A 27,156-nucleotide genomic window follows, 5' to 3' on the forward strand; every position below is an offset into this window, starting at 1 on the left:
TTCTAACAGGACTAGATAGGTTGGATGCAGGGAGGATGTTCCCGATGGTGGGTGTGTCTAGAACCAGGGGTCACAGTCTGAGGATTCGGGGTAGAGCATTTAAGACAGAGATGAGGAGACACTTCTTCACCCAAAGAGTGGTGAGCCCGTGGAGTTCGTTACCACAGGAAGTAGTTGAGGCTAAGACATTGAATACATTCAAGAGGTGGCTAGATATGGCACTTGAGGCGAATGGGATCAAGGGTTATGGGGAGAAAGCAGGATTAGGCTATTGAGTTGGACGATCAGCCGTGATCGTGATGAATGGCAGAGCAGGCTTGAAGGGCTGAATGGCCTCCTTCTGCTCCTATCATCTATGTTTCTATGTAAATCTTGTTCTTCCTTATTTATTTCTGCTGGTCGCTGAAACGTTGATTGCAGCAAAGAGCAGCCACCAAACATCTTAGCGCCGCAGTGGATGCTCGGATTTCTGGCATGCAAGGTCAGACTGCTGCTATTATGGTTACAGATACCTCTGTATACAAATGGATAGTAGGGTCTCACAGCAATGCAGCAATCTGTCCACCAGATTACTAAGATTGTCGTGACTAAATGGCTTTCATTACATGCATGTTGCCCACGTGTGTGGGTTGCACATTGGAATTGTAGCCATGTGATCTGCTGCTAGCCCTCGTCACTCGTCTCCCTTTTTGTTGGTCATGGTGAACATAGAACATACAGTGCAGAAGGAGGCCATTCGGCCCATCGAGTCTGCACCGACCCATTAAGCCCTCACTTCCACCCTAACCCCGTAACCCAATAACCCCTCCTAACCTTTTTGGTCACTAAGGGCAATTTATCATGGCCAATCCACCTAACCTGCACGTCTTTGGACTGTGGGAGGAAACCGGAGCACCCGGAGGAAACCCACGCAGACACGGGGGAGAACGTGCAGACTCCACACAGTGACCCAGCGGGGAATCGAACCTGGACCCTGGCGCTGTGAAGCCACAGTGCTATCCACTTGTGCTACCGTGCTCATGGTTCTATTGTAGATTTTTTACAAGCAGAAGACATCATCATGGCTGCTGGCAGGATGGAGGACATTGATCTGCTTGTTTCGCTTTGATTGCAGTATATCTTAAAATTGATGTGCAGCACCCGTAAAGGAATGTGCATAGTCAATCCTGTGCCATGGGGAAGTCTGCAATCCTCTCAAACCTGCACCCTCAAATCTGCTGCTTTCTGCGAAAAGAAAATGATTTGTAATTCGTTCTCTTTGAATAGAGAGGGTCACATACACAACATGGACAATAAACCGAGATGCACTGCCATATATCGTTACAGCACCACAGCTGCTGGCATACAGTTCTCACCCTGTTCGAGATTGCAATTGTGGCTGCAACAGCTGGCAGATTTCAGTGCAAATGTCCTTGGTGAAGAGCAGACGCTTTATCACAGAGGTTCAACCCCTGATCAATAAGAGCAGATATGGCCTCCTGCTGAGACCCCCTTCTCCCCTTCCTCCACATCTTCTACTAGCTTGTCCTGCTCTTTTTGCCTTCTGCTCATTCCCTTGGCTGTCCTACATTCCAAAAGGAGTGTTGACTGCTGACCCAAATCTATGAATAACTGGCTTATGCCAAAATCTTGATGTCAGGGCCAAGTCCTTCAGCATCAGCCACACCATTCACTACAGGCTTTAGCAACTCAAAAGAACTCTCGAATGCACCAAAAGCTTGTACAATCATGGCAACAGCCCGAGGAAGTCAATCAGCTTTGAATCTGAAGGTAAATTATGATCCTGTTACATTCTGCTGGCGAAGTGGGAGATGGTGTCCTTCCTGCTGTGGGTCACGTGTTTAGCATGTGCAATGATGAGGTAAATGTTAGCTGGTGCACCAAACCTTAAAATGGCAGCAATGGTGTCAAACCACATGCCAATTGACATCATCATGCCATTCTACTGGGCGTGGGATGGACACTGTGTCGAAGCCAACGCCCTCACCAGCACTGCGCCCGATGTGACTTGCACCAAACGTGTGCGTGTGTTGGCCATGGATGCCATTTCGGACCTCTATGTGTGGAGTGCCCAAAAAAAATACCAAGAAACCGAATTTTCTGCTTCAATACTTCATTTTGTAAACTCCAGTTTGACTTTGATGAAAGAAAGCCCACTTCAACATCCCAATAAATTTTTTGTGCAACTGAAATGATGTTAAAAAGTCTGAGCCCTCCTCTTTCATTTCTTAAAAACTAAAGTGCAATGCACTGATCAAGGACATGGAGCGAAATTCTCCAGTATCGATGCGATGTCCGCCGACCGGCGCCAAAAACGGCGCTAATCAGTCCGGCATCGCGCCGCGCCAAAGGTGCGGAATCCTCCGCATCTTGGGGGGGCCGAGCCCTCACCTTGAGGGGCTAGGCCCGCGCCGGATTGATTTCCGCCCCGCCAGCTGGCAGAAAAGGCCTTTGGTGCCCCGCCAGCTGGCGCGGAAATGACATTGCTGGGCGGCGCATGCGCGGGAGCGTTAGCGGCCGCTCAAGGCATCCCCGCGCATGCGCTGTGGAGGGGGTCTCTTCCGTCGCTGCCATGGTGGAGACCGTGGCGAAGGCGGAAGGAAAAGAGTGCCCCCACGGCACAGACCTGCCCGCGGATCGGTGGGCCCCGATCGCGGGCCAGGCTGCCGTGGGGGCACCCCCTGGGGCCAGATCGCCCCGCGCCCCCCCCAGGACCCCGGAGCCCGCCCGCGCTGCCTTGTCCCGCCGGTAAGGTAGGTGGTTCAATCCATGCCGACGGGACAGTCATTCTAGCAGCGGGACTTCGGCCCATCTGGGTCGGAGAATCGCGGGGGAGGGGGCCCGCCAACCGGTGCAGCGCGATTCCTGCCCCCGCCGAATCTCCGGTGCCGGAGAATTTGGCAACTGGTGGGGGCAGGATTCACGCCAGCCCCCGGCGATTCTCTGACCCGGCGGGGGGTCGGAGAATCTCGCCCATGTTTCCACATGCACTCATCTAAATTTATGTTTTTACAAGTGCACCTTCGGTAGTATGAAAGACCAGAAATAACAAAAGGCACTGTGTGAATGCAGGTTTAGCATAAAAATGAATCAAATTGCTTTGCAGAAATTTAATTTAAAAAGAAAAATAAATTCGAACCAATAAAGAAGATATCGGGAAGGATGACTGAAAGGTGAGTAAGAGGTGGTTTGAGAAGGGTCCCAAGCGATGAAGAGGCAGGGTGATACATAGAAAATAGGTGCAGCAGTAGGCCATTCGGCTCTCCAAGCCTGCACCACCACTCAATATGATCATGCAAATTCAGTAACCCACTCCCACCTTCTCTCCATAACACTTGATCCCTTTAGTCACAAGGGCCACGACCAGCTCCGTCTTGAATGTACCCAACGAACTGGCCCCAACATCTTTCTGCGGTAGAGAATTCCACAACTTCACAACTCTCTGAGAGAAGATGTTCTTCCTCATCTCAGTCCTGGATGGTTTACCCCTTATTCTTAGGCTGTGACCCCTAGTTCTGGATGTCCCCAACATCAGGAACATTCTTCCCACATCTAGCCAGTCCAGTCCCATCAGGATTTTACATGTTTCCCCGAGAACCCCTCTCATTCTTCTAAACTCCAGTGAGTACAAGCTCAGTCGATCCAGTCTTTCTTCATATGTCAGTCCTGCCATCCCGGGAATTAGTCTGGTGAACCTACAGTGAAGGAATTCCAGAGCATTAGGTTTGGTGAACCTGAAGTCACGGCTGCCAATCATGAGTGAAGGGAGGCAGATGCACAATTAGACAGAGTCAGTGAAATGGGAGAGTTTAGGGAATTTGCAGGACTGGAGGAGCTTACAGAGGGATACATGAAGGGACCAGCATAGATCAGTGAGGACTTGAGTGATCGGTAGGCAGTCCTAATTGCTGCGGAAACAAATTTCATATTTTATAACAAATTTATGGAATCAGAGGATAGGAGGCCGTTTGATCCAATGGGCTAGTCAAAGAGCTCAACCAATTAGTCCCAATTCCCTGCTCTTTCCTGTATTGTATTCCTGAGTCCCAATTCCATTAAAACAATTATAGTGATTCTGTTTCGACCACCCTTTAAGACTGTACATTTTAGCTCTCACAATTAATATTTAAATATAAACTTTAGCAAAAACAGAAACATTTCTCAACTTCACACTGTAAAATAGACGATGGCATAACGGTGCTGGTCTGAATTGATCAACATGGCAGTTTTCATTTCTATTTACATGGCGACTGATCCCTTTTATAAGAAACTTCAGCTGTCGCTCAGTAACAGTAAGAAGCATCCACCTGAACACTGCAAAATTCAGTCGAGGTACACAATCTGAAGCAGTACAGTTCACCGAACGTTTCAGCACGAGGCAGCTTTTAATCATAGTTTCAATCAACATTCACACAAGAACTTCAAACTCACAGTCTCTGGACATGAATGGATGTTTTTATTTCATTGATCTGATTTGCAGTGCCGCATCTTTCATAGCAAACAAAATGTTGGCACAAAATGGTCAGACACTGCTCTTACAGGAAACAAAACTTCAAGCCACGAGGTAAATTTGTCTGCTTTTAAATGTAATCCTTCTACTTTGGCGATGCCTTCAGAAACACAACAAATCACGATAATATCATCATCGTTCTAAGCACTGTTGGAGGTGAATTGCTTCTGTAAACAAATAGCAGAAGATATCCCCGACATATGCGATGGTATGTGATAGACATGCAAGCTCTAGGGCCACTTATGCATTATTAGTAGCAAACAGCTCGTCTTTCAAGGCTTTGGAATACATCTGGCTTCTTGCCACATGAGTGCATTATCACGTCTCTACTTCCTTTCCTTTCCACCCATGGAGTCTTAGCTTGCTCGCAAAATCAGGTCCCTGCTTAATGCTGATCAGATTAGTCGTCAAATATTTGGCAACTACCATCCATATGCACAAGTCCAGATGGCTTTCTTCCTGTACTCAGGCAAAAATCTCAGTGCCAGCAGTGTAGCTACGAGAAACAGAAGAGGACACTTGTTACACTGCAATAAAGATAAAAGACACAATTTAACCTAAAGCCAACTCCCAAGGTACGGCTGGACCATTTTGATCACTTTCGGATACCGGGGTTAATTAATCAGCACAAAAATAGACAGTTCTCAATATCTGACAAAATGTAACAAGAGCATGAATATATTAAAAATTAAAAAAGAATTACAGTTTGCCAACCACATTTTTACAAAATAGTGAGTTGATAAATTCTATCTAGAACAATGGGAGTCAGTAATTATTGCTAATTACTGTTGATATATTGATAAATATATTAATATTTAAATTTAATATTTATAAATAATAATATTCATAAAGTATAATCCTGTTTCATCCAGATATATTTGACATACCAGTCGGTCACTTTGCAGTTTCTTGCAAATGCATCAGCATTTCTATTAGGGAGTTACCCAACTGAGCTGAAATACTTGGTTAAACATTGTGCAAAATCACACATTATAAATACTTGTTTATTACTGCAGTTGCTCTGGTTTGATTTCTGTGCCAATAAAACCAGCAGTAAGTTCCATCCACACAGTCAATAACTGGTACTTTGTTGACCAAGTTCACTAACCAGCAATTTACCCCAGAAAACAGCATGTTTTGATGAATTTGGGAAAGACAATTGGAAACCCAGTTTTCTCCCGATCTTATGTGGTGTGTAGTCCGAACGGGATTTGTAACCAGGCCACAGAATGGGATACTCATGCGGCATTAATCACTAATTACTCAACCTTTGAAAGCAGATGAAGAAACACCGATAAAAGTCCCAAAGAAACCCTGAAATTTCTACGAACTCCAAAGTACAAGTTCCAGTATGTAAATGTAACACCATGATCGATGTTACTCAACTGTAACCAACTCCACTTCACAGTTGCAGCAACTGAGTGACAATGTTCCAGGCAGTTATCAGCTTAAGTGACGTCTGAACTTATCACCACAGCCTTCAATGCCACTCCTAATGAGATCATAGAATCATACAATCTACAGTGCAGAAGGAGGCCATTTGGCTCATAGGTCTGTACCGGCCCTTGCAAAGAGCACCCTACGCTTCCACTCGATCCCTGTAACCCCACCTAACCTTTGGACACTAAGGGACAATTTAGCTTGGCCAATTCACCTAACCTGCACCTCTCTGGACTGTAGGAGGAAACCGGAGCACCCGGAGGAAGCCCACACAGACGTGGGGGGAAAGTGCAAACTCCACACAGACAGTCACCGGAGGCCGGAATTGAACCCAGGACCCTGGAGCTGCGAGGCAGCAGTGCTAACCACTATACTGCCCCAGATATTAACCAAATTTTTAAAAAGCAGTTCATTGAACCATTAACTGGTTTTCCTAGACGTTTATAGCCTGAACTGGAAATAAATACCCCAAATCTTCAGTCCTGTTACCAATTAGATCCTGGCATTCACTGGTCCCATGATCACAGTCAATAGTTTGTTTTCAAAGGCAATTAGGAATGGGCAATAAATGCTGGCCGATCAGTGATGCCCAATTTGAAACAATTGGTATTGTTAATTCCTAATTTTATTATATGCCAAAATAACCAATTTCAGTGACAACCCAAGTTTACCGTTTATTCAGTAAACAGCCAGGACATTATACAATCCATTATTTGGCTATATATATATATATTTAAGTAATCACAAAATGTTATCATTTAATCTGTTCAAATTACATCTTCTTAAATGACAGAAGCATAATTAGCAGCGGTGCCAGTATCTCATTCTATCTCAGTATAGGAACTTTCTCTTCTGTCACCCGATCCAAGAAAATGTACATTTACTTATTGAAAATATTTTTATTCGGCTTTTAATATTTTATACATAAAACAAAAAGTAGAAAAGATAACAGAAGAACTCCCATCCGCACACCACCAACTAATACATATATGACTTGAAAAATAACCCCCCCCTTCAGCAGCTGACAGTGATCAACTCTTACATGAAGAATAAACAGACCCCATCTCCTGTGGAATCCTTCAATAACACCCACCCCGCCCCCACCCCCAAGGTGAGCTTAACCTTCTCAAGATACACACTGAAGCACAGGGTGGAGAATCTAACCTTCACCCCAACATAACCCGCCTGCAAGCAATGAGTGAGGCAAAGGCTAAAACAGCTGCCTCCGTCTGCAGCTCTGGCAAGTCCGACACCCCAAATATGGCTCCCAGGGGACTGGGCTCCAAGTCCAAGTTTGCTGACATGATGCTGAAGAAAGAGCCCCAAAACTTCTCCAACTTCAGACCGGACCGCAACATATGTGCAGGGTTGGCCGGGCCCCTCCCACTCCGCTCGCAAGCATCCTCTACCCCTCAAACAGCTGGCTCAATCCTGACCTTGTCAGGTGCGCGCTATGCACCCCCTTTAATTGTATTAACTCTAATTTCGCACATGAGGTTGAGCTATTCATCCACTGCAGCACCTCACACCACATCTCCCTCTCCAGCGCCCCCTCGCAGCTCCTCCTTCCACTTGGCCTTAACCCCCTCCAACGACGCCGTATCCTCCTCCAGAATCCTCCCAAAGATCCCATAGTTCATACTCCCTTCAACCCATCACTGGTAACACCCCCTGCAACAATGAGGAGGGCGGTGTCACTGGAAACGTTGGGAAAACCTTCCTTGCAAAATTCCGCACCTGTATCTATCTAAAGGCCTCCTTCCGCCAAACATCTCCGTCAACCCCTCCAAGCTCGCGAATCAAAGATGTGCAGGTTAGGTGGATTGGTCAGCTAAATTAACCTTAGTGTCCAAAAAAGGTAAGGTGGGGTTACTGGGATACGTTGATAGGATGGAGGCGTTGGCTTAAGTAGGCAACTCTTTCCAAGGGCCAGTGCAGATTTGATGGGCTGAATGACTTCCTTCTGCACTGTAATTCTATGAACCGCACTTCCAGAAATAATCATTTCCACCACCCACCTCTCCTCACAGACCCAAAGCCGAGGATCCAATCTCGCCGGCTCAAACAAATGATTCTTTCGGATCGGCATCAACTTCGTCCCTGCCCTTACTTAAAATGCTGCCAAAACTGTCTCCATATCATCAGTGTGGCCACCACCACCAGACTACCTGAATATTTATCTGGGGCAAATGGGAGTGGCACCGTTGTCAACGCCGACAACCCCGACAAGAGCCTGTCTCCATCCTCACCCAAATTGTCTCCGGCTCCCAACCCAACCCTGCACGTTCCAGGCGTTTGCCACCCAATAATAATACATCAGATTTGGCAGAGCCAAACCCCCTGACTGTCACCCTCTCTGAAGCAATGTTTTCTGAATCCTAGTTACCTTGCCTGCCCGTCACACCATCATAAAAAATGCTTTCGGCAAGAAGACTGGTAAACTGGCTGGAATGAATTATGTTCTTACTTTTACGATGCTTTAATTGCCCCATTGTCTTCATGTCTAGCTGCCTTTCAAACAGGACTTTTAAAACCATGACTGCAGCAGTCACATACTAATCCAGGACTTTAACCCTAACTACACCAAATACATATAATACAATATATCAACATTTATACATTCATCACAGTGGTGAACTGCCTTCTTGAACCGCTGCAGTCCATGTGGTGTAGGTGGAGAGGGAATTATAGCATTTTGACCCAGTGACAGTGAAGGAATATTTCAAAGTCCGGGGGCGGGATTCTCCGAGCCCCGCGCCAGGCCGGAGAATCGCCGCAACAGCGCCGGCGTGTTTGGTGCGGCGCTGGTCGCAGGCCGCTGTCCGCGGCCGGGCCGCAGATTCTCCGGCCTTGATGGGCCGAGCGACCGCGTGGAAACGGCAGAGTCCCGCCGGCACCGTCCACACCTGCTCGCAGCCGGTGGGAACTCTGCGCGCAGGGTTAGGGGGCGGCCTGTGGGGGGGGTGGGGGGGGAGAGGAGAGGGGGGCTCCTTCACCTGGGGGGGCCTCCGATCGGGGCCCACCGATCGGCGGGCCGGCCTCTCCAGCCCTATTTTGTTAGCAGCCGCGCCATGTTGCGTGTTGAGGAAGTCCCCCACGCATGCGCGGGTTGGCGTGGTGCCCAGTTGGTGCCGGGAAGGGAGGCCGGAGCGGTGTGAACCGCTCCAGCGCCGTGCTGGTCCCAATCGGTAGTGCCCGTGCCCGTTTCGCGCCATCGTGAAACGCGATGGTGTTCACGACGGCGCGGACACTCTGCCTCCATTTCGGAGAATCCCGCCCAGGATGTTTGTGGCTTGGAGGGGAACGTCCAGGTGGTGGTGTTCTCTTGTGCTGGCCTTTTTCCTTCTGGATGGTAGTGGCCATGGGGTTGGAAGGTGCTGCCTAAGGAGCCTTGGTGAGTTCCTACAGTGCATGGTATACACTCTGCCACTGTGGACTGGTGGCAGAAGGAGTGAAAGTTGTGGAAGCGTTATCAATTAAGTGGGCTGCTTTGTTCTAGATGGTATCAAGCTTCTTGAATGCTGTTGGAGCTACACTCATCCAAAAGAGTTGTTATGGGTCCAGACCAGAATCCCTATTTGTTATGGGATTCAGGACGAGAACCCAAATTCTTACTTTGGAAAACAACCCCACAGGAGTTATTTGTGACCAAATTGAACCATATCAGCCCAGCTTGGTGTTCCAGAAACAATTACCAAACCTGGCCCCTCTCATTAACTACGCCACCCCAATCCAAAAACACACCACATTCTTCTGTCCTGTCGCAAAAGGTTACATTGCAAAAAACAATGACTCCCTTTGCAATCACAGCAAAATTGCTAAATATAAACTTTCAAACTTGAAAATTTCTCACATTTGTCACAGAGTGGAGATGGAAACAAGGTCATTGATGAAGCAGCTGAAGATGGTTGGGTCTCAGACACTGGGCTAAAGTACAGGAGGATGCTCAGCATCCATGTGGCCCCAGCTAGATATAGTAATACATTCTAATGAACCTCACAGCAGGAAGTCAAATCCAAGGAGGAGTAGGAGTAAAAAAATATGGAAGCTTGAAGCCTGCTTTAAGAGGGGTTTGAGGATGGGGGAAGAGATATGACCAGGAAGAGAGTTTCAAAACATGGAGGTCCTTGATAATCAATGGCATTACCATTACTGAATCCCCCAATATGAACATTCTGGGGGTTACCATTCACCAGAAACTGAACTAGACTAGCCATATAAATACTGTGGCTACAAGAGTAGGTCACAGGCTAGGAATCCTGCGGTGAGTAACTCCCCTCCTGTCTCCCCAAAGCCTGTCCACCAACTACAAAGCACAAGTCAGGGGTGTGATGGAATACTCTCCGCTTGCCTGGCTGAGTGCAGCTTCAACAACACCCAAGAAGCTTGACACCATCCAGGACAAAGTCGCCCGTTTGATTGGCATTGATTGGCACAAATGTTCACTCCCCCCACCACCGACGCACTGTGCATCATATACAAGATGCACTTCAGGAACTCACCAATGTTCCTTAGATCGCATCCACATCATTTAATTTGCATCCACATCAATAGTCACATCTAATAGGAGAACTGACAAAATAACAGAAAGATTTACCTTCTCTTCAATTTAATATGAACAACAGGTAACAGGGAATATCGACAGGAAACTTTGGGTTGTATCATCTTCTGAGCTTCTCAATCTGATTACTGCCTCACAATCATGGCCTTTATTCATTATTTTTCTCTGTACAAACACACACGTGCAGTGTGGCAGTATGTAAGGATATACTTGCTGGGAAATGAGAGCAATGTTTTTAACAATGCTTCATTCTATTAGAATTCAGAAGCTAATTCCTAAATGACCACCTGATTAAACAACGAACAATTCATCCCATTATAAAAGATCCAGGAGCTGCATCAATAATTCAAGTATGGGGATAGTTTTAACCTAACCCACTAGATAGGAAATGGATGGGTTCAGGCCAGGCGCCTATTCCGATTTTACTCTCTGTTGACTTCAACAGGACGTGAAGCGAGAGGTGTAAAACACAGAGCCCAGGAGAGAGGGTTTCACAAGGTGCAAAACAGGAGCCCAGTCGGCCCGAGCTCATTGTCGTAAATGCTGGAATTCGCATTGTTGTCCAGAGTCAGACCGAGCACCGAGAGCGCCGATCCAGGACAATCTGTCTCCGGTCCTCCAGCTTTTCTCCTCAAGATGTTGTAATTTTGCACGGGGCTAAATGTTATAGCGTAAGATTATGAAAGAATTGAACTATGGAACAACTCCTGACAAGAAACCGGAATACAAAACTCACATTTCATCCTCCTGACAGTGAAATGCCATTTAGCCACTTCTCCAGGGCAATGAAAGATGACGGTGATAATGGAAATTTAGGACACTGGACACAAAGCTTTCACTTTTGGCAACAATCTCGAGGATGATTTTTTGAGTAAATAAACGTCAGCATTCAAGGTCTAATCTTTTCCTCTTGCCTCAAATGTTCTTTTCGAATAGACAAATTCCAAATTCATTACTGAGTCAAACCAGATGGAGCCCTTACTCTCAATCTGAACATGCTACATTGGATCTAATGGTTGGTACCAAATATGTCCATTCGATTTGTCAGCACATGCATATCTGGTTCAAAACTTCAGTTGAATCAGAACAGGTATTTTTGTGTCGTACATATATATGGAGGGAATGTCTGTGAGTTTCAATAGTGGACTCGAATTCTTAATATAGTGCTGAAAAAACTAGCAAGTAAATCAATCAAGGTCACTTCAGGTTACTAATTCAGTTACATGGACAATAAAGGGTACCATTATATAACAAGCTTTAAAAGACCTTTAAGAATAAAAACACCCCAGTGGTTCAAAGAAGTAGACAATAACCGAACATTTAATATTCCTTCAGTGTTCTACTTCATGTTGGTGAAGAGCGAGCTTGGCATTTTCTATTAAAGGGGACGGAGAGGGTGAGAGACAGATGAGAAAAAGAGACAGTGAGAGAGAGAGCCCGTGAGAGAGAGAGTGAGAAAGAAAAGATGCCGCGCCTGAGAGAAACAAGAATCAGATAAATGCAAATGGGATTTGGGAACAGAGTATAGGGAGGGAGGGGAAGAGAGAGAGAGAGGGGGGTGTAGGGGACAGTGGAAGAGGAAGCGAGGACTGTGTAGTGACCATCACTCCCTGAAGGATCAAACTCTTTCAGACTGCAGAGCATCCAATCTCCTGTTGCCAAGTAGCCATTCTTTACCTGAGCGCTTTGACCTGTGAAGGACCTCTGGCCTGTTAAAATGGGAGGGTGCTGCTTCAACTTTCTACCAGCACAATGCCTCTCCAGGCAGCTGCTCCGCCCATTATGAAAGGTTCCATATAGTGGCAATGAAAGTCCCGGTCAGAATGGAAATGATTGGACCACTGCCCCATCAATCATACCTGGAGTCTGCAATTCTGTAAGTAACGAGGTTTGAGTTAATGTGTATAATTTGCATTAGGGAGCTTCACTTACTGCATTTTACTGGAGAAATATTCCTGCCGCAATTTCTTTGCTCAAGAATTCAAAGACTCCCAAGTGCTGCCGTCCCTCTACATTGCGAACTGACACAGCAGAGTCAATGTATTCTGTTGGGTCTTTGGATGTGGTCAACAAGCTGGGTGCCTGGCAGACAGAGGGTTCGTCCTTTTTTCTGGTGGCAAAGTGTTAACCCATATACTTACTCCAGGATACAATGCTGCTATGTTCTCATCAGTGCAGCCAACAAGGGTCGAGGAGGAGGGGGCACAGCCCATCAGAGGTTGGGAGCCTCTCAAGCTGTTGCAGGGTATCTCACACAGGCGGAACCCAAGTTAGTCTCAATGCAGCCTCAAGATTTCTCATTCTGATTGAGGTGAGTGAGAGTTCATTGCACCAAATATTACAACGTGCGCATAAAAGCGCTGACCCCCGCCTCGGTCCCAACTGCAGCTGAAAGTCAAACACCCCGGAACTATAATAGGCAGAGCATGGAATGTGCAGGTTTGAGAAGAGGCACAACATGAAAAGCTGGAGTGGGTTCAAAGCACAGGAGAGGCTCCCTGGGTGGGAGTCTAAAGCCAAGGTAGTGTCCAGCTCCCGGGGCCACGGTTACTCCCACTGCCTTTATCTTCTGGGCCTAGTGTGAGGAGGAGGCTGTGAGCGCAGCAAAGGTTGGAATGGGGACCCCAAGCCAGGTGGCAGAGCTTGGGGAGGTGGGGTTTCTGTATAATGGATCAATTAAATAACTTCGGCAGATCTTCCACCCTTCTGCCCGTGTCTCCACTTGGCTGGCTTCCCACTCTCAGAGCAATGTGGCCCCCTCCCATCAGCCACATGGCGGGGTCGGTGAGCTGCCTCGTTGGTCGTTCCTGTCCAGGGGTGGAGGAAGGAGCTCTGGCATGCGAATGAGAATAACCCCTCTCTCCCTCCTCCAACAATGTGAGCTGCAGCGTGGAGAAGGTCTTTCTTTTCGATGTACAACAGGTAGTTGAAAGGCATAAAGCAAAATCTGAAAAGCTTTCTTGCAACCTGGGTTGCCAGTGTGGCAAATATCCCCCAAATATAACTTGAAAGGAGATTGGATGAAAGGCCATCGGCCCACAATGTTAGCTGTTTATCCCCCAGCTGCTGCCTGGCCCGCTGAGACTTGCCAGCATTTGTTTGCAGTTTATTTCCGATTTCCAGCATTTGCAGTATTTTGCTAATGAACTTAATGTTACTGTCTAAAGTGCAATGCATAGAATATGTTAATGAGGCAGCCACTGAAATCAGTGTTATCATCTGCACATTGTTTTCATTAACTAATGGGATATTTACCTGCCAAGTTCACAATCTTACACAATTTGGATTTGATTTATTGTCACGTGTACCGAGGTACAGTAAAAAGTATTGTTCTGTGTACAGCCCAGACAGATAGTTCAATACATGAAAAATATAGGACATACATAAACACATAATGTAAATACACAGACACAGGCATCGGGTGAAGCATACGGGAGTGTAGTACTACTCAGAAGAGAAGATGTGTGAAGAGATCAGTTCAGTCCATAAGAGGTCATTCTCAGACTTTTGTATCCGTTTCTGAATCTGTTAGTGTGTGTTCTCAGACTTTTGTATCTCCTGCCTGATGGAGAATGTTGGAAAAGAGGATAATCCGGTTGGGAGGGCCCTTTGATTATGCTGCCCGCTTTCCCAAGGCTGCGGGAGGTGTAGCTAGAGTCAGTGGATGGGAGGCAGGTTCACATGATGGACTGGGCGGTGTTCACAACTCTCTGTAGTTTCTTACGGTTTTGGGCCGAGCAGTTGCCATACCAGGCTGTGATGCAGCCAGATAGGATGCTTTCTGTGGTGCATCTGTAAAAGTTGGTCAAAGTCAATGTGGACATGCTGAATTTCCTTAGTTTCGTGAGTAAGCATAGGTGCTGTTGTGCTTTCTTGGTCGTAGTGTCAATGTGGGTAGACCAGGTCAGATTGTTCGTGATGTGCACACCTAGGCATTTGAAGCTGTCAACTATCTCCACCTCGGCACCATTGATGGAGACAGGGATGTGTACGGTACTTGGCTTCCTGAAGTCACAGCCCACCTCCTTAGTTTTGCTGACGTTGAGGGAGAGATTGTTGTCGTTACACCACTCCACTAGGTTCTCAATCTCCCTCCTGTACTCTGATTCTTCATTGTTCGAGATCCAACCCACTACAGTCGTATCATTAACAAACTTGTAGATAGAGTTGGAGCCAAATTTTGCCACACAGATGTGTGTGTATATAGGGAGTATAGTAGAAGGCTAAGTAGGCAGCCTTCTGGGGCCCTGGTATTGAGGACTATCCTGGAGGAGGTTTATCCTCACTGATTGTGGTCTATGAGTCAGGAAGTCGAGGATCCAGTTGCAGAGGGAGGAACCAAGTCCTAGGTTTTGGAGCTTTGATATGAGTTTGGCTAGGATTGTATAGGTCAGGGTCATCTGTCTTGAACACCTCAGACCTGGCCTTCAGTAGGGAGATAATCTCCAGATTAAGCCATGGTTTCTGGTTGGGGAACATAAGCACTACCTTCTTTGGCACATAGTCTTCTACACACTTGCTGATGAAGTCTGTGACGGTGGTGAAATACTAATTTAGATTGTCAGCTGAGTTCTTGAATATGGACCAGTCCACTGACTCCAAGCAGTCGCGTAGGAACTCTTCTGTTGCCTCAGACCAGCATTGCAGAACCTTCTTAACCGGATTCTCCAACTTATGTTTCTGCTTGTATGCCGGGAGAAGGAGGACCGTCTTATTGTGCGCTTTTCTGAATTGCGGTCGGGAGATGGATCGGTAGGCACCCTTGATGTTTGTGTAGCAGTGGCTAAGGATGTTGGACCCCTGGTGGGATAGGAGATGTGTTGGTAGAATTTTGGCAGTACACTCTTGAGGTTAGCCTGATTGAAGTCCCTGGCCACAATGAACAAGGCCTCCCAGTGTTTTGTTTCACTGTTAGTTATAGCGGTGTACGATTCATCAAGTGCCTTCTTCACTTCCGCCTGGGGTGGGATGTAGACCACATGATGGCAGACGTGAACTCACAGGGGAGGTAGTATGGGTGGCACTTCACAGTCAGGTATTCCAGGTCTCGGGAGCAATATTTCGCCAGGGTCGCCACGCCCGAGCATCAGGAGGAGTTGATGAGGAGGCAAATCCGTCCACCATTCACTTTGCCCGATGACGCCGTGCGGTTCAGTGTACTGAGAAGCCCTCAGGTTGTATGGCCCAGTCCGGTGAGGCAGGAGTGAGCCATGTCTCTGTGAAACAAAGCACACGGCAGTCTCTTACATCGCTCTGAGAGGGAGGTTTAGTGTTAAGTTCGTCCAGCTTGTTTTCGATCGCTTGGACATTTGCCAGGAGTATGCTGGACGGAGAAGACTTGAATCCATGTTGTTCTAGTCTCACCTGCAGACCGCTACGTTTCCCTCACTTCCTCGGTCAGCAGCTGCTTCTGGATGGTACTGGGATCTGATGGGAGAAGTCTGACCTTGTGGAAGGTAAGTGGTTGCGTCTGGCGGGGTCCTGGATGAGATTTAGGGGTCGCTGGGAGGGGGGGGCAATTTTGCGATCCAGTTGGCTCCCAGGGTTCTGCGAGGATGGGTCTACCTTTTGGCGCTGTTAATGCTGTTAAGGTAAACTTTGCACCCTCTGGTTTGTTTAACAGTCACAGTTGATGTTTCTCTTCCCGCACCTAGTGGTGCACAAGACAGATTTTCATCCGTTTTCACAGTGAGCTTTTTTTCCTGGAACAGGTCGCTAAACCTGTTGCCAGGGGTTTACAACTCGGGGGCACTGGTCTGCATCAACCATAGATGATCAGGACTCTTTTCCACTCTTACTGCCTGCCATTGCAGTGTTGGAAGGATTTTGCAGGTTGATGTCGGCCACGTTAAGAATGCACCTTCCTAGAATGGGACTCAAACCCGGAGCTTATCGCTTAGTGGCAAGGACGCTACCCACTGCGCCACGAGACCTCCCCTAATAGTTGCAGTGGGACACACAAACTAATACTGCATTCTCTCATTGCTGCCCTTAATATTAATGACCCATGCTGCATATATATTGGACAATATTTGTAACCATTTTCCAACAATGGCCGACATCATTTTCCTCGAACCTTTCTGTGATTATTTGGTGAATTGATAGGTGAATCTTGAAAGGGGGCGGAAAAAATGATATGCAAGTTTGAGGTAGGGGCGGGGGAGAGAATGGGTCCTGGAATCAGGAGGAGCACGAGCATCCATGATTTACCTTCCTGGCCCTGGGAAATGAACATCCAACTCAACTGCCTGTGCCTTGCTCAGTGGATTGTGTTAAAATGAGCCCCATAGTCCCCAACGAACACATAACTTATAGAGAAGATCCAATGGCACTAAAAAAAAAATCTTGCCGATAGTCCAAAAGCTCCCGACGGTACAGCATTGCCAGCAAGTTAAAAGTTTGAACAGTTAAATGGACCCCTCCTCCCTGGTGAGTTTGGATTATTTTCATCCTCTTTTAAGCATGGATCTCTTCAGTTTGGGAGTGGGGAAAAAGGGGGAAAGAAAAATGACACTCAGTAGTACAGAGACATCTTCCATCACCTGTATCAGCAGGGGGTGATCGGGACTGCAGGTCAGAGAAATCGGCAGTCAGCCTCCTAATTTTCCCAGTTAAACACACAAGGGTCATAACATGTCCGGGGGTGGTGGTGGTGGGGGGGGGGGGGGGGGGGGGGGGGGTGGTGGGGGGGGGGGGTGGGGGTGGGGGTGGGGGGGGGGGGGGGGGTTAAAAACTCAGAATTAAATACAAAAGCTTCTGGGGCAGAAACTGAAAGTATTAATTGATGTACCCCTGTCTGATGACAGCAGCCTCTGATTATTGAAAGCATACTTCCTGTCATGTCGTGTGCCTACATGTCCAGTTACAGTCACTGCAGATATGTAGCTCATTAAATCATATTTATTTACTTCGATGGTTCTGAGAGGTTCCCCTTTCCGATTTCTGACAGGATGTGATGAATTTTTAGCACAGGTAACAGGCATATCTTCACCAAAGAGTTCAAAGATGAAGAAAACAAATGAACACTGCCAGTCTATCAAACCTGCTCTGTACATGAAGAACCTTCTCTCCATCGCTATGCTTCATTTCCACTGGCACAACATGATACGGGTGGTCTTGGCATCTGACCAGAAGGCTTATATGCTCACATTGGAATGCAGCGAACAGCACTGATTATTTCATGCCATTGTGCATAAATGCTTTGTGTAAGCATGACCATAGAGAATGCCAGATGGTGTTTGACCCCGATTTTGAGCTTTCACTGTTATTTTAATAAGGGATATATTCTTTATACAGCTTGTGTGTCCCCGGAGGCCAATGGGAAGGGGGCAGGAATGGGAGAAAGATGCATTCTGAAAGACATATTTCTGCCCCTCCCTCCAAAGATGTCATACTGGTAGTGTATGAGGTATAATGAAAATTTACGACAGAGCAAAACAATAAAGAAAACCTGGTGCATGGACCTTGTTACAGAGTTTATCTAGGAGGAAGCTTAACAGGCTTTAATTGTATGAAGGACATAAAGGATAAGGAAAATAAACCAGTCCAAAAAAAAAGGAAAGAAATGGTGGCAAAAGAAATCCGGAAGTCTTGGAGAGGGCACTTCTGGAGACTCCCGAAGTCTATCTAAGAGTGAAGAGATAACTATAATATTGAAAAAGAAAAGCTTAAAAACTAGCTTTTTGATTTCATCCAAAACATGGATGTAGTTAGTCATGCTGAGGAACTGTGGGTAAAAGCAAATTGCTGCGGACGCTGGAATCTGAAACAAAAACAGAAAATATTGGACAATCTCAGCAGGTCTGACAGCATCTGTGGAGAGAGAATGGAGCTAACGTTTCGAGCCTGGATGACCCGTTGTCAAAGCTTTGACAATGGTGGAGGATTATCTGTTGTATATGGGTGCTGGTAGGGTGGAGGGTGGGGACAAGGGGAACCTTATTATGGTACTGGGAGCGAGGGGAAAATGTGAGAGTAGAATTGTGTGAAATAAACAGATGAGGTTGAGCGCCTCATCAACTATAGTGAGATCGGGAGCGGGGGCGGGGTGATCCTCAGTTGAGGAAAAAAGAAAACAAAAGAGAAATGCTAGTTTCGAAGGTTTCATCACCTGAACAGACGTGATGGAAATGGAGAAGTTGGGAGAATGGAATGGAGTCCTTACAGGAAGCGGCGTGTGAGAGAGGCGTGTGAGGAAGTGTCATCAAGTTAGTTGTAGGAGTCAGATATTAAAACAGAAAAATACTCAGCAGGTTAGGCAGCATCTATCTATGGAGAGAAACAGAGAATGTCACCATTGGTCCCAAGAGGCTTGGTCTAGTGTCCCTTCAACTCTTAAAACCTCGTTTGGCAAATGGAATCCAAGACCTAGTACTGACAGAAAATAATCAATGTACTTCCTACTGATCTCTTGCCTACTCGCTTACAAAGTATTTTGAGGCGAGTATGTTCCTGTTTCATTATACAGCCAGCGTTTTGGAAACCATTGTTATGCAGTTTATTGGCATCACTGTGAAGCAAGAGTACTGGGATTCAGTGGCTGCACGCTCAAGGCACACGTACAAAGCTGTTTATTTGTCACTGGCTGAGGTCAGCTTTCCACCAGCTACAAACCAGCTACAAACCTGCAGGACAGTCGGTGATCTCCAACCAGCTGAAGTGGATCTGTTGAAGAGAGTCTACCCGGGGTGGATTTTTAAAAAAAAGTGCGTTGAAAGATGCAAAACCAGCTGCTGCAAGCAGAGTTCGGAGGAAATCGTAATCGACCTGAAAGATCAACTGTGTCTCTCTCCTCAGAGGCTGCCTGACTATTTCCAGCATGTTCTGTTTATATTTCAGATTTCTAGCATCTGCAGTATTTTGCTTTTGCACCATCGCAGGCGATCTGGTTTATTCCTCTGTATCGACCGCCCTGAACTTGGGCTATCAGTGCATCTCGAGTCTTGATGCGGCCAGTTCTTGCTGCTACAGTACTGTGGGCACCTTAGCGTGGCTAGGGAATTATGAGGCATCATGTAGTCTTGAGCAGCATATTAATATTCTGAGAGGTTCACTGGTTTTATCACCAGCTGCTCCCTTTCAGCATCTAGCAATGACTTGGGAGCAAATGTATAAAGTGTTAACATTTGAGTAACCATGAAATGTGAATGGCATGCTGAATAATTCAATACACACTGAATTTCATTGCTTCCAAGTATTATGCAAAGACACAAAACTCAAACCCAGTGTGGAGTACGGCTCATTTAACGATGTGTGGTCCATGATGGACTAGTGCATTTTATTCTCCATCTCATGTTTCAGAAAGTTAAACATGTAAAGCCTGACTTTAATTCAGCTTTACTTCATTCCTGATGAAGTAGCAGCTGTATGCTGCACAAAGACACCATGCTGGATCCTCCTCCTCATAACAACAGTGGTGGGACCTCCACCTGCTGCTGTCCCCGCACAACTCCCAGCTGTTTTCATATTTATACTTGTTTTTAGAAAAATGCCTTTCTTTACAAGGAGGCGGCCCCTCAAACTGTTCCCAGTTCTGATGACAGGGCAGTCCCAGATGTTAACATTGTTTCGGTCTCTACGCCGATGTTGCCTAACATTCTAAATTCCCCCCCCTCTCCGTCCCCCAGAATTTTCTGTGTCGATTCCAGATTTCCAGCATCCGCAGGATTCCGCTTTTCCAATCTATTCTTCCTGGGTTGGCGCTCATGTGTTATGCGGGAGTGGGTTAATGTTTAGTTATTTGTTACTCATCCAAAATTGACTGTCAGGTAAACGGTTTGTACACAGAGGCAGGGAAAGGAGAGGCAGAGCTGAAAGTTGTCAACTTAGACGAGGAAGCTGACCCTTTGCGGATGATTTCAGCCACGGAAGGGCAGGTAAATGAAGAAGGGGAATGGTGTACCACAGGGATCGGTGCTGGGCCCCTTGCTGTTTGTCGTGTACATTAATTAACTAGATGGGAGAATGGGGGCCTATCCATTGATGGGACTTTTGCGAGCCTAGGGGCGCTAGATTCGAAATTTGGGTTTTCTCCCGGGAATGCTTTTAGGTACATGCAAGTGAGGGCATTTGTGAGATGGCATGTGAGGGAATTTCTGCTGCTCCCAGCACAAAGGATTCAGGACAGGGTGATTTCAGGCGTATGGGTTGGAGAAGGCAAGGTCTCGGCGATCTATCAGGAACTGCAGGAGGCGGAGGAGGCCTCGGTGGGAGAGTTAAAGGGTAGGTGGGAGGAGGGGCTGGATGAAGATCTGTGGGCTGATGCCCTGAGTAGGGTTAATTCTTCCTCCTCTTGTGCCAGGCTCAGCTTAATACAGTTCAAAGTTGTCCATAGGGCGCATATGACAGGGGCGAGGATGAGTAGGTTTTTTGGGGTGGAGGACAGGTGTGTGAGGTGCTCGGGGAGCCCAGCAAATCATGCCCACATGTTCTGGACATGCCCGGCGCTGGAGGGGTTCTGGAGGGGCTTTGCGAGGACTATGTCCAAAGTGGTGAACACCCGGGACAAGCAGAGCTGGGGGATAGCATTATTTGGGATAGCGGACGAGCCGGGAGTGCAGGAGCCGAAAGAGGCCGGTGTTCTGGCCTTTGCGTCCCTGGTAGCCCGGCGGAGGATCCTACTCATGTGGAGGGATACTAAGCCCCCAAGCGTGGAAGCTTGGATTAACGATATGACAAGGTTCATCAAACTGGAAAGGATAAAGTTTGCCTTGCGAGGGTCTGTGCAGGGGTTCTCCAGGCAGTGGCAACCGTACCTAGACTTTCTCGCAGAACGTTAGGTGGAGGTCAACAGCAGCAACCCAGGGCGGGGGGGAGCGTTTGGTTTTTCTGTTTTGTTTAGGTTAGAGTGGGGCGTTTTCCTTACTGGTGTGTTTATTTGTTAAATGGGGGTTATTGTATTTTGTTGGAAATCTCATGTATAATTTTTGCTTGTTTTGTGCTTTATTGTTTTTTTCTGGTTGGAGTGTTTTGTTGAAAATTTGAATATATATATATATTTAAAATTAACTAGATGGGAATGTGGAGGGCATGATTACTAAGTTCGCAGATGACACAAATATTGGTGGTGTGGCAAATAGTGAGGAGGAATGCCTTAGATTACAGGATGAAATAGTCAGGCTGGTCAGATGGGCAGTACAGCGGCAAATGGAATTTAACCCTGAAATGTGTGAGGTGATGCATCTTGGTAGGACTAACAAGCAAGAAAATACACACTGAACAGTAGGATCCTAGAGTGTACAGAGGACCAGAGGGACCATGGGGTGCATTGACAGCACGGTAGCACACTGGTTAGCACTGTTGCTTCGCAGCGCCAGGGTCCCAGGTTTGATTCCCGGCGGAGTCTACACGTTCTCCCTATGTCTGCGTGGGTTTCCTCCGGGTGTTCCGGTTTCTTCCCACAAGTCCAAAAGGCGTGCTTTTAGGGAATTTGGACATTCTGAATTCTCTTTCCGTGGTCCCGAACAGGCACCGGAATGTGGCGACAAGGGGCTTTTCACAGTAACTTCATTGTAGTGTTAATGTAAGCCTACTTCTGACACTAATAAAGATTATTTTTATTATCATTAGGTAGTTAAAAAGGCATATGGGATATTTTTATTAGTCCAGGCATAGAGTATAATAGCAGGGAGGTAATGCTGGAGCTGTATGAAATGCTTATAAATGAAATGCAAATCGCTTATTGTCACAAGTAGGCTTCAAATGAAGTTACTGTGAAAAGCCCCTAGTCGCCACATTCCGGCGCCTGTTCGGGGAGGCTGGTATGGGAATTGAACCATGCTGCCCTGCCTTGGTCTGCTTTCAAAGCCAGCGATTTACCCCGGTGCTAAACCTTTACACCCCTTTAGGCCACAGCTAGAGTATTATTTGCAGTTCTGGTCACCACTCTATAGGAAGGAAGTGATTGCATTGGAAAGGATGCAGAGGACCAGGATATTTCATGGGGTGGAGCGTTTCAGCTGTGAAGAGAGGCTGGGTAGGCTGGGGTTGTTCTTTTTAGTGCTGAAGGGGGACCTTATTGAGGTGTATAAAATTATGAGGGACATATATAGGGTAGAGAGGAATGAAATTTTCCCCTTAGTAAATCAAGATCTTTTCCCCTTAGTAGGGTCAATAACCAGGGGACATAGATTTAAGATAATGTGCAAGAGACTTAGAAGGGTGATGGGAATCTGGAACTCACTGCCTGAAAAGATGGTAGAGGCAGAAACCCTCTGAGCATTTAAGAAGCATTTAGGTGATCGTTTGAAACACGATAGAATACAAGGCTACGGACTAAGTGCTGGAAAATGGGATTAGAATAGATAGGTGCTTGATGGCCGACGCAGACACGATGGGCCGAAGGCCCTCTTTCTGTGCTGTAAACACAGCCATGTGTTTCTCAGCAGCGGGAGGCAGGGCGGCGAGCGTTTCGCTGGCGGTGGAATCTTTTGTTCCTGCTGCTGTCAATGGGAATTCCCATTGAAGCCACCTCACGCCACTGGGAAACCCGCGGACGCAGGTAAGCTGCTGACAGCACCAGAGAATCCCGCCGCCATCAGATGGCCGGAAAATTCCAGCTCATGACTCTATGGGAAGGGGGCCAAGAAAAGATCATTGATGACCTCCGGAAGTGACAAGGCAGGGAAGAGAAGCTATTGCTGGAGATGTTCGGTCTACAAAAACAGTGTTAACAGCTAAGCCAAACATAGCCAGTCCCAATAAGATGAATATCAGAGAAGAGACATTAGTGGAGGATGATAAGGTCGTCCACACCAAAAGGCTGCAGGCAGATCAAGAAGGATGGGCAGGGATCATGTGCTATGGTCAAAATTGCAGAGGATGTCATCTGTAACTTGGTTAGGGTTGCTACAATGCTGCAGCAGGATAGTAGCCTAACTGGAGAGAGTCAAACTTGGAGATGTGGGAAAGATAGGCATGGATCTCAACTGTGACAGCACATCCAAGGACGTGTGAGGAAAGGGAGGTTGGAGATGGGGTGGTAGTTTGCAAAGACACATGGATGGATTTTCTTTGAGGAGGGGGATATGAGGACAGATTTGAAAGGGAGGAGTGCAGACCTGAGGAGAGAGATGACAGGAGGCCAGTAAGGAAGCTGGGTGGCCAGCAGGGTACATCAAAGCCAGAGGAGAGGGATGGCTGAACAAAGAGAGAGCTGTAGATGATTGTGCCACAAAAAGGATGAAAGGTCAGACAGTTGGAAGCTTGTGAGTGTGATTTTAAGTGACTTGGAGGAGAACTTTATCCTGAGATGGACACAGAAGGAAGCGGGTTTGGAAGCGGGCAGGGTGGGTGCGATTGTTGAGATCCAAGAAAATGGTCTGAGATGGTCATACCAATGACCAAGGCCATTGGAGTAGAGAGATGGTGGGAGTGGTTAAGGTTGAGGGGGTGTGTGGGCTTACATGGACAGAGAGACGTAGACTCGGTCTGGAGAACAGTGAATTCAGAGGAGAGAGAGTAAGTGAGCTGGGATTTAGACGGGGACCACTAAGGATGTTGAGTCGCTCAGTGTAAAGGTCCAGGTGGAAATCTCAAAGAGGAATTCTGGCTGGGGCCTGAATAGCAGACAACGAGGATTTAAAGGAGGCGAGAAGGCTGAGACAAGGTGAGATACTCAAGGAAGGTGGTAACACAGCAGTAACTGGAAGAGTCCAAGCTGGGACTTGGTGATAAGGACATCACTGTCACTGTTGGGGACAGATGTAGATCCTTCGATACGGCAAGGCATTCATACCAATGAGCTAAGTTTCAATCAAAAACAGATTGTCAATATAATAATTCACAGGCAAGTAATGAAGGGCAAAAGCATTGTTTTGTGAGTGAACAGACATTCTGAAGGAAGAAATGTGGACCATAGAATCATAGAATTTACAGTGCAGAAGGAAGCCATTTGGCCCATCGAGTCTGCACCGGTCCTTGTAAAGAGCACCCTACCCAAGCCCATACGTCCACCTTAAGCTAATAACCCCACCTAACCTTTATGGACACTAAGGAGCAATTTGGCCAATCCACCTAACCTGCATGTCTTTGGACTGTGGAAGGAATCTCAGAGCACCTGGAGGAAACCTACGCAGACACGGGGAGAAAGTGCAAACTCCACACAGTCACCCAAGGCCGGATTTGAACCTGGGACCCTGGAGCTGCTAACCACTGTGCCACCGTGCCGCCAGATCAGTCAGAAGAGTCCAAGGGGGTGGGGTGAGTTGCGATGGAATGGGACAGCAAGATGGTTGGCAACGCTGGCACACTGTTCTCAGAGATTGGTGACAAGGAAGGATAAGGAAGTTAGGGTTTCTGCTTTTGAGGAGGCAGTGATGGTTGGCTCTATGGAATCTGGACAATGTGTTGGTAGGCCAGTTTGACGGGAGAGCAGTAGTGATGAGTTGAGGGAGAAATGTACAAGAGAGGAGAAGGATGACTGGAACAAATGGTCAGAGAGAGGTAATGGGAGAAAGAAAGAGATCAAAGCAGTGGACATTTAGATCTGAAATGATAGCTAAAATGTACATGAAAATGGACACTGAGGGAATTCAAGTTACATAGTTAGAAGTTAGAAATTAAGAGAGACATGTCTTGGTCATAAACAGAGGACATTTCCTTCGTCCCGTGTGAAATATGGATCAAAATTTGTTACACACAATTTCAATAAACATTACAAAGTGTAACCAAATTTAAGCCCATCCTCACTTGATCAACAATCCCATCAAGACAATCTTGTATATTGACTACTCCTTTTGTTTTTGCATCAAAGAATTCCTTTACGAGTTTGGTTACTTGAGGAAAATGCTTTAAACTTAATTTACCCTGCTTAAGTTAAAATTGTAGAATCAGAATCTAGCATAGATATTCACCATTTGTCACACAAAGCAGTTCTGCTTCCATAACATTTAACGAACATCAGCATTTCCCAAGTTTACTTAATCTTGCTCTCCTGCAGTTAAGACAACTTTTTCTTTGTGTCCTGACTGGTCCAAAGCCACAGCCAAGCTATGACAGTGAAACAGCTCGAACCATCGCCAGGGGAGCTGTTCCGAGTCACAGGACTGCTCTCCAACAATAGCGTTGCCAGAGCAGCCCCTCAGCAACAGGATCCAAGAAAAGAGCCAATCCTTTGAACAAAAAAAAAGTCAATAATACTACACAGCACTGGTGAAACTGACCCCAATATGATATTAGCCTAATAAGCAAATTAAATGTAAGGATTAACGGTCGACTATGATTTAAGAACGCCCCAGACCAAATGTTCTATCAAGGATATATAAAACTTTAGATAAAAGCAGTAATAATACCTTTGATCATTTTCAACATATCCAATGATAATGCTTCATGCGGACTTTCTACTATGGTAAAGAGCCAATCAATGAACTGCAATGGAAACAGAAATACGAAACTCAATGGAAGATTCAGATTATCATAATACATCAACCAACTTTGTTTATGAACTAACATGTACTCAATTTCTGTGGAGTTATTTTTAATAGTTTTCAGTTCATTGTGTATAATCAGCATTTATTTTTACAATTCTGAAGCAATGAATGTTGAATTTATTCAGTTATTTCCAAGGAAATATAAAGGTCAGCTGTGGAAAAGTATTTTTTGGGACCCAGTAAAAGGGGATTTGAGCTCCAAAATTCACTGGCCCATAGAAATGTGCTGCCGGTTTCCAATAATAATAGACCAAAAATAGGCATTTTTCTTGGATTGTTTCTGTAATCTATGATTTTATACTCCCTGTATTATCTTCCAAGTTTTATGTGCAGAGCTGTACTCCTTGTAAGTCTAATGATTAAGGATAACTATTTATTAAACTTACTTTGGATTAAATATTCCCGGCTTGATTACCAGTTAAGTGTTGCAGAACTTCTGTCTTTCTTTACCGAACCTTCCAGCTCTGACTCCAAGTTCAGTGTGAACATCTTCACAGAACCACCTGCCTAAAGCCTCTTCCCTGCCTTTCCATCAAACCCACTGCTCTATTTTTCCTCACTTCCCATCAACCCTTGAGGAACGTCCTTCAGAAAAAACAACACAATAAGTGCTTCAATAAACTTACGACTAGTTTTCAGGCCACAGCCAGGTGGTCATGAATCTTTTCTTAAGGGCATATTTCGACAAATAGATTTCCCAATACTGAGTCAGGAGCCAGGTGTAAAATGTGTAGTACATTTACGCAGTAAATTATACCAATATACAACAGGGATTTGCAGTCTAAACGTCTTGAATAATTAAAACAGAATTCCTAGCTTAATGCTGGGAAACAGCACAGGGGTGGGGGAAATGCAGCGGGTGAGAAATTGGTTAGCAGCCAAATCTTTCTTTTAAAAAAATATATTTTATTCCAAATATATTCAACATAGTAACATAACCTGAACAGCCAACAGAGTATATAGTTTGTACATTTTTCCCCCATTTACTGCACCCCCTTACCACCTTCCCCCAAGCCAAACAGCTCCTCAAATATAGCCATGAATGACCTCAAACGTACCTTGAAGCCCACCTCCGACCTGAGAAACCCATACAAGTCTCCCAATTATGCCGCAACCCATAATGGTGCGGCCGCCCTCCAATTCGAAAGTATCCATTGCCAGGCAATCAGAGGGACGGTGGCCATAACATCGGCCCATTCCCCTCCAGCAGCTCCGGA

The 27,156-nt window shown here is 46.3% G+C and overlaps 1 protein-coding gene across 5 annotated transcripts in view; it reads right to left on the minus strand.

Annotated features, from left to right (window-relative positions):
- Positions 1-4,437: 4,437 nt before the first annotated feature.
- Positions 4,438-27,156, minus strand: part of focad (focadhesin) — a 334,365-nt gene continuing 311,646 nt past the window's right edge. For 2 of the 5 annotated variants that reach the window (XM_072516930.1, XM_072516931.1), the window contains 2 exons: positions 25,802-25,877; positions 4,438-5,006 (listed from right to left, as the gene is read on the minus strand). In XM_072516930.1, coding sequence (XP_072373031.1) covers positions 4,933-5,006; positions 25,802-25,877 — 150 coding nt within the window. In that variant the 3' untranslated portion in view covers positions 4,438-4,932. Of the gene's footprint in view, positions 5,007-10,452; positions 10,523-12,188; positions 12,386-25,801; positions 25,878-27,156 lie in introns of those variants that run through there. The other 3 variants (XR_011949158.1, XM_072516932.1, XR_011949159.1) reach the window with 3 other exon arrangements.

This window comes from Scyliorhinus torazame, chromosome 9 (assembly GCF_047496885.1).
Source record: "Scyliorhinus torazame isolate Kashiwa2021f chromosome 9, sScyTor2.1, whole genome shotgun sequence".
NCBI classification, from domain to species: Eukaryota; Metazoa; Chordata; class Chondrichthyes; order Carcharhiniformes; family Scyliorhinidae; genus Scyliorhinus; species Scyliorhinus torazame.